This window comes from Cariama cristata, unplaced genomic scaffold, assembly GCF_000690535.1.
Source record: "Cariama cristata isolate BGI_N322 unplaced genomic scaffold, ASM69053v1 scaffold10496, whole genome shotgun sequence".
Taxonomy (NCBI): Eukaryota; Metazoa; Chordata; class Aves; order Cariamiformes; family Cariamidae; genus Cariama; species Cariama cristata.
The window spans coordinates 23,325-31,923 of record NW_009620387.1 but is presented as its reverse complement, the minus strand read 5'-3'; the positions used below and the strand labels follow the sequence as shown (position 1 = coordinate 31,923).

Sequence of the window (8,599 nt, the reverse complement as noted above, 5' to 3'; positions counted from 1 at the left end):
AGCAGGAAGGGAGATTTGACAACAATGGCAATAAGATAGAAGTGTACAAATTAATCCACCCAACATGAGAAGGTTACTTAGAAACTTCCCTCCTTCCTATCTACAAGTGCTCAGGGAGATGCAGGGAAGAGGACTTCGCAGAAAGGTAGGCACCCCTACCACAGCACTGTGCCCAGGTATTCATCCTCACACAACAAGCTGTTTCTGCTCTCCACTTGCAGCTTTGGGCAGGCTGACAGAACTCCCTGCAGTTCTGTGTACACACATTTACCTCAGCTTTAAGCAGAGAGAGACATAAAAATCCTCTTTAACAGCATGAGGACAAAGATCCTTAACCCAAATGCCTTCACAGAGATGTTACTCTTGTCTGACATGCCTAGTAAATGCTAGGTCAAAATTGTCTGTTTTCTACCACAAGCTGTCTCTTGATCTGCTTCCTGACATACTCTGTTTCTGCCATTACCATGTTTGGTTCAGATTTAAGCAAACCATAAATAAATTGTGGCCCAAAATACATCACTCCAAGCATTGTCTCTTCAAAGCATCATCACTTCAAAGCTCCTCTGAACAAATCCTTCATTTACTCCTCCTTGAAGCACTTACCTCTGAACCTGCCCTATTCTCCAAGATCTTGTGTGCAGACAATATACATCTGTTCAATTAATCTCAGCTCATCACTTCTCCTACTAGTAACCCCACAGCCTATGATTTGTTCTCCAGGAAAGAACAACTAAGCTGACAAACAGTGGCATCAAAATTGGTACATTCCCCAAAAGAAACATATTTAAATAACTTTCTTTTGGAGAGGAGACCAATAAGGCTTTTACGCTGAAGTAAAGGATAAAGAGATAACCTTTCTGCTGAAGTTTCACAAATAAGTATATGAAATAGAGCTACAGTAATACTGAAAATCAAGGCAGGAGGGAGGAGGAAATCTTCCTCACAGCTCTAATTCCAAGTCTTACTGGCAGCGTCACCAAAAGAGCTGCCAAAAACACAACCTCTGGTCTCGGAACAACCACCCAAAGTAACCCTCTACCTACGTATACATACACCCTTCTGAAACGCATATAATGGAGATGTGAGGAGCCTCAGCACCAAGCCCTTTGATCTGTGCTCCACTCTCACTGTGCCACACTAATTGCTAAAATAGATTTAACCTTAAAAATCTCTCTCTTTTATTTGCCTTCCCCAAGAGAAACCTGCTGCAACGCAGAAATGGAAGTAAAACAGGAAAAAGCTCCAAAGTATTCACTGCACCCTCTATCCTCCTGTAGAATGCATGAGACAAAAAATAAATCATACCAGCCATGAGCTTAGTCACGTTACTGACTGTATTAAGGGATGGTGCTTTGATGGAACAGGGATGAGAACATGCTATGAGACAAAGAGGAGGAATGAAACAGCTTATAGGCAATTAAGACCTCTCTGACATCTAGAAGTGAACATTCCTACTTCAGGTTGAGACATAACAGGACAATCTGCAATTCTATTGCCATGTTGTACTGACATGAACCATTAACTGACTTCAGATTCTGGCACTTATGCTCGCCATTAAAACGCATTTGACTTAGTCTATTCCTACATAATCATGGTACCATCTGATTATCCATAGTTGGTTCATTAAAGCAGGAAACAATTCAAACCCTAGACACAAGGCCAGTTTGGATCCTGCAGAGTTAAAACTCTGGCTCTGACAACAGCACAGTGGTATACAGCTAAGGGTCATAAGCCCACCTGGATCTAAGCCAAGTCCTCAAAAAGCCAACATGGGTATTACCGCTCTGCTTCCCTGAAACCAGGAGTGCAATGCAGATACATCCCTGAGGTCCATGAAAAGCTGGATCAAGTCTAGCTGGGTTTATTAGCTTTAGGCATGATGCATAAAAGCTGACAGTGCTGAGTCTCAGTCTTTGTGCCCCCTTTCTGCATTTCTTCAGGCTCTGTGGACCCAGTAGAGCAGATGTACAGAATCAAGGACAACTCACCTGGTGCTGCACCCAGCCTCACAAGCCCTCTGTCCACACTGCTTGGTGCACTGGTAGCTAATTAGCAAGGATCAACCCTGACTAGGCTGCTGAGCAAGATCTGCTACGGGGCCTGGACACTCTCCTCAGGCTAGCTCATTCTACTCATGCAGCCCATGTTTTTCCACTTCCATAATAAACAAGTAATACATATGTTTGTGTCCACATAGCACAATTCATTTCAGAAGAGTAACATCATCATAACTGAAAGCACAAGGCACAAACAGAGCCAATATACTATCTACTGTCATATTAAAAAGGATATACAGGCAGCATCCCTACAGAATGTTCAGATTACTATATTTCTTTTATGGTGACTATTGCTGGAACAATTTGCAAACAAGAAACTTGCTAGTTCTGTGCTGCACCTAGCTAGTGATAGAAAGATGATTATTTCTGGAATTACTAAAATATAGTTTAGTATATCCGAGAGGGGAAAAGAAGAGGAGAGGGGAAAAGAAGAGGAGAGGGGAAAAGAAGAGAGACATTTATTATGCCAAAATACACATCTGGCTTTGATCCATAACATCCCAGAACAAATGCTTCCAACTGTGATTTTCTTACCAAAGTGATACAGCATCTTACATGAATCAGTAAACTTATTACAGTGTTAGCAGAAGGTGCCAAACTCTTACAAATTCAGAGCATGTGCTCAGATAGAAATTATTTAATATTTGCCAACATCATCCAGTTTGAAAAATGAATTCACACCATGTATTCTGGGAAACAGACTTGAGATATTTTGTAAATAAGCAGGTAATATTTCACCTGCTGCATTTTTAAGAGTACAGATGCTGAGAGGCTGAATTACAAAATGATAAATTTTTATTTTATATCTTTTCTAATGACATCTGCCAGATATTTGCAATTTTCTGTCATAAAATCTATTGTCTTCAAACAGAAACCAGTCCGGTTTTAGTTTTAAATTCAATGGTTCAGGTTTGTCAAGTTTTCGTTAATCTTATAATGCAACCAGATTTATTACTAATACCAAAACATTTTTACATAGCACCTTTCATCCTGACAGATCTCCAAAAGCCTTGCAAAATCTTTCTGGTGCTCTGCAATTCCATCCCCACTCATAATGCTGCCACTTTCAGGACAGAAAGAAGTACTATTTAAGTAATTACTATTTAAGTAATGACAGCAAAAGTACCACAACAGTTCTTCTGAGAGGATGTAACTCCTAACACAATCTCAGGTTAGAGGTGCAAAAAGGAACATAAAGGACATATTACAGTCATGAGGGAAAAACTACAATCATCAAAACACCTTTTAATTTACTTATTGCCGAGTGGATCTATGGCAACCCAATATTCAGCAGTCCCATTTTTTCCTCTAATACTACTCACATCTCTTCATTTCCAGCAGTCCCACTTCTTCCCTAAATAACCAAATTCTTTTTAGGCTCACTCTATCACTTATTGATGTTAACTGTAGCAAAATGTCCCAGGTGAGCACTGAGAAGACAAGTAATGTTCAACTGTCTAGTAGAGGCAGGTCAAACAGAGAAACAAAATTATACTAGAAACCCTGCAGAGGTTTTGAAGGGAAGCTGATACAGACTGTGACCTCCATGCTGAGTTTCATTGTAGGTTGAAAACTCATTTACACAGAATACACTGTTGCAACCTGGATTGTGTAAAACAATTTTATTTCCTTTATCCAATTCAACATCTTACCTGAGGTCGATATGCCTTGTAATTGAAGCAAGAGCTAGTCATGCAAAACTTTACCCTCAAAGGGTTTATGAAACTCCAAACCTATTTAAACTCACACATTGCAATTCAACTTTCCTTTTTACTGCAGAAAAACAATGAGATTAAACCGCGTTTCTTCATTTCCTTCTAGGAAGCATTCTGGACGCTACTCAGACAAGAATCTTTCAACAAAGACAATGAAGCTTAGCAGAAGACGTGGCCCTCTCCCTCCGTATGATTCCTACTATGGATGGAGAAACAATAAGCTTTCCTCCGCCAGGAAAGCAGTGCTTTGCTAACATGAATGCTGTCGTCTTCTAGAACTCAAGCTCTGTATCTGTGATTCTGCACACTAATGGCCCTACTTTAATCCATGGCACCAGCTTACGAGTACCAAAGCCAATGAATTACTCATCTAGCTTGCATATTTGGACATACATAGAACAGCACTGCACTAGCTATTAAAGCAAAAATGGGCATTTAGGTCTAGGAAAAAGGGAACTTGAGAACTTTAGATGAGCCTCCAATACGAATCATCTTGATGGAAACTTGGCATATGTTAGCTACCCCAAACAGAGAAAAGAAAATAAACACAAAAGCCCTACAAATAGCTACAGCTATTTTTATGGCATACGCTGATGATGTTCAGTTCCTCTCTAAATATTTTTGAGCATTGAAATGGTCATTTGGTGTTTCCAACCACTCTGCTGAAAGTTATTGCCCAGTCTTACAGAAAATGAGCAGAAGTGAAACGGATTACTTGAGAACAAAGCAGAGAAAGCAAGTTCATGTGCTACAGGTCCATGCTCACACTGCCAAGCCATTCTGTGCCACATGCTAACTGCTACACACTTGTCCTGGAAGAACTGGAAGGCAAGCCAGATTGGAGGGCTTTTGTTCCAAATCAGAACTCAGGGGAACTCTGGTTCCCCTTTTTGTGTCTATGCAACCAGCATAGAAGATCCTAGAGCCTCCTTGTACAACAGGCAGCAGCAAGAGCTCTTCTCTTAGCAATGTGTGTTCCAACGCATAAAGCAGCTCTAGGGATGGCAAATCCAAGCACAGCTGAGTTACCCATCCCTTGAGAGCAAGGCAGATACCTGCCATCATGGCTGCAAATGTTAGCCGTCTGCAAAGAGGTTGCAACCATCTTGCAGTGGTTGGATCCAATAACTCTGCTGAAACCACTGCTGAGCAGCTGGCAGAGATAAGAGAAGTTATTTTAAAGATATGCTGAGGATCACATCCATTTCCTGAATTAGAAGAAGAATATAAAGATAGAATATCAGTCTTCTGGTGGTATTACTTACCTGGAGGTATAAAATCCAAAATCCCAAGCAATAGAGGCCTGCCTTTGTTAAACAGTGACCAAAGGAGACTAGAAACTGGGGTTTGGGCGTTTTTTTTAAATCAATTAGCTCAAACCTGCAGCTGCTTAGAGGCCCCATAGTTACTCTGCCCATTTAAAACATGATGGGGGCCACTTCTCAGCTGCCTAGTTCAAAAAAAGACATGGAACTACTGTAGAGAGTCCAGCAGAGGGCAACGAAGATGATGAGGGGACTAGAGCATCTGTCTTACAAGGAAAGGCTGAGAGAGCTGGGTCTGCTCAGCCCCAAGAAGAGATGACTGAGAGGGGATCTCATCAATACTTATAAATATCTTAAGGGTAGATACCAAGAGGATGGGGCCAGACTCTTTTCAGTGGTGCCCAGTTACAAGTTAGGGGGCAACGGGCACAAACTGAAACTCAGGAGGTTTCATCTTAATATGAGGAAGAACTTCCATACTTTGAAGGTGATGGAGCACTGGAACGGGCTGCTCAGAGAGGTTGTGGAGTCTCTTTCTCTGGAGATATTCAAAACCCACCTGGACACGTTCCTGTGCAACTTGCTGCTCTAGGTGAACCTGCTTTGGCAGGGGGCTTGGACTAGATGATCTCCAAAGGGCCCTTCCAACCCCGACAATTCTGTGATTCTTATTATAATAGCCTCCTTTCCCTAGCTATGACCATTTTAAAAAAAAAAAATATTTCATGTATTTCTTTTTAGCTTTTTACTTCCGTGGCTTTCAGGTCAGACTTTGACAAGAAGTATTACTGCCTCCATGTCTCAGGCCCACCATTGCAGCACCTCGAGCTAGCTTCTCAGGCTGAGAGCTTTCAAAATGTTACCCTGCAATGAGACTTTCTCAAAAAAAGATGTAACATCAGACAGAAGGAAGGAAAGAAAGCACCTCTATATTTTGAAAAAAATAAAAGCAAAATGCTGTTTGCAGAGTTCCAGTCTGCAGCTTCCCCCACTGAAGTACCTTCCTTGCATCACAGTAGCGCAGCCCAAAGCAGTGGAACTGTGGGAAGAAGGTTGGCTGGACAGCTGCGATCTGTGTGTAGAGCTCTGCGGGCCGTGACATGGCAGGGGTTCCCGAAAGCAAGATCACTCTCCTGGCAGCCTGGGAAAGCAAAATAGAGCCTCATTATCATACAGCTTATAATATAAGCAGAACCTGCTAAGAAGTCATCCCCAGTCCTGAAAGAAAATCCCAGAGCCATTGTTCAGGCACCCTAAATGGAAGAGTACTTCACCTTCCACAGATACTTTCAGCCTTCACTGCCTGAAGACACTTAAGGACAGTGCTTAAAACTTCTAGGAAGCAGGACAAACCATATTGTTTCTTATTCATCATCCACATGCTGTAAGGGAAGGGGACATGAATTTTTATGACAGTACTTTCTAAATTGGCATTTACCCACTAGACATGTTAATATCTTATGCTTGGTTCATCATCTCATTTGGCATCAGAAGTCACAGAAAAACGACACACCCTCTCAGGTACATCCTCACCTCCAAAATAAATTCTCTTGTAATAAACCTGCCACAGCAAGCCATGAACAGACTGCCTTCCTCACAAAAGCAGAAGAGATCCATATAAGTAGGATTTTTTTCTTTTAAAATTCTACTAGCAAGGACAGAAACATGAAGCTGCCTGAAGCAGGACCAGAAGATGCCCATGTGACAGCCATGGTGAGTCTACGCACAGCTGGCTGGATGCTAGAACATGAATTAATAAATATAAATCATGTAAGAAGATTGTAAAACATGTGTTGTAGGGGAGACAGCAAGGGGGTAGGAAACCTGTATTTAAAGTAGGTGCTCCCAAAAAGTGGGGAAAAAGATTACACTATAGACACAAAAGCCTCCAAGATGCATTTCTTCCCTCATACCTCCATTATTATCTAATTCTATTATTAGATGAGAGCTATGAATTTCTACTGCTGTAAATTCACATATAGTAGTTAAATTACACATGCCTTGTAATTTCCTGCATGGTTTAATGCAGGCTCATTAAAATAACAAAGAGATTCTTGAGTGACATCTGTACCAACAGCTCATTCACATTTAAATGAAAAAGAAAATTAAATTCTTTTATCGTTTCACTGAGATCTACCAGTCACCCAAATCTATTCAGCTGATACATCCACTTGCCAACCAAATCTGGTGGAAAAAAGAGTTCACAGATCAGGTACCGGAAATTAATTTTAAGACTCTATCAGATATTTATATATAGGTTGTAATCAAGGTGGGACTTGCCTTCTCCCTTCATCCCTGTTAAACAGATCAGAAGGAAATGTGATCACCACCAGAATCAGACAATTCCCATGAAAGTTTTAAAAAAGCAGGATATTTATTGACCTAAATAAGAGGAGAGGTCAAACCTTTGGACATGTCCGAAGGTGAGAGTTAGTTCGCACAGGACAGAGATCTCTATATTACTCAAGACGGAGGAGTGAGAGACTAAAGATACCAGATCCCATGAGGAAACAAAGTGATAAAACAGAAATTAGGTCAGTTTTTAAAATTAAGGTAACAGTGGAGGACAACTGAGCAGAACCTAGACAACATCTGATGCCTTGCAGAAGCCTTTGAGGAGTAAACTGACACCACCTCGAGAAATCTGCTGAAACACAAGACAAGCCAGTCCCACATGTGCAAGAAACCTCCAAATTAAACTTCTTCCTCCTGGACTAACAGGCAGCCACTGCTAGGAAAAAGACAACATGGAGGTCATGCAATTACAGACAGCTCATTTCAAGTAACTCTGGATCAAGTTAAAGCAAGAAAAGTTTACTCAAAACAGACCAGGGACATATTAAATGCAATGTAAACACAACTGTGTTGAAAGGTTTTGTACCATTCTCACGGCTCCTCCTCTTCGGAGGGTGTTGCCCAGGAGCTACAAGAGACCAGGTGTGAACACAGATTCCCCAATAGTCAAAACAATTAGTCAGGCTCCCTCCCCAATCCCTAAATAGGTATCAAAAGAGAAAATTACAAAGTTACAGGTTAATTGAATTCTGAACTTCTCCAGCTACTGCTTTGCTGTGCGCAACTTATTTCTGAATAGATAGTGTATCTAACCATTGCAAGCACTGACCAAGGGCTGTGACAGATCTTCTATAAATAACCTTTTTAAACACATGGAGAAGTAAAAAATGACAATAACAACAAAAAAAAACCCCACACAAAAACAGAAAAAACAAACAAACAAAAGACAGTAGCTCTACAAGAGCTGTGAAGAACTTGAAGAAATTAATTCCAGAAAACTGTGTGGAACACAGGTGGTCTAACTCATTATCCCAAGGGTCCCTTTCAGTTTTAAAATCCATGACAGAAGGAGTCCAAGAAAGAAGAGAAGGAAAAAAAAAAAAAAAGAACCTAGGAGAACAAGTTTCTGAGTGTTGAAGGCTTACTTAAATTCTGGATGAAAGAAATGGTTTTGATTCACATTTCTTTTTCTAGTGGCAACTCATTTTGAACAGATGCCAATAAAGATTTGCTCCTGCAGAGAAGTCTCTGCTGATCACTGCTTAAT

At 40.9% G+C, this 8,599-nt stretch overlaps 1 protein-coding gene across 1 annotated transcript in view; it reads right to left on the bottom strand.

The window, feature by feature from the left end:
- The window catches only part of SMARCAL1 (SWI/SNF related, matrix associated, actin dependent regulator of chromatin, subfamily a-like 1), a 38,758-nt gene that overhangs the window by 7,707 nt on the left and 22,452 nt on the right, over positions 1 to 8,599 (bottom strand). The window contains exon 9 of the mRNA XM_009701610.1: positions 6,038 to 6,178. Within this exon, the coding sequence (XP_009699912.1) occupies positions 6,038 to 6,178 (141 nt within the window). The remainder of the gene's footprint in view (positions 1 to 6,037; positions 6,179 to 8,599) is intronic.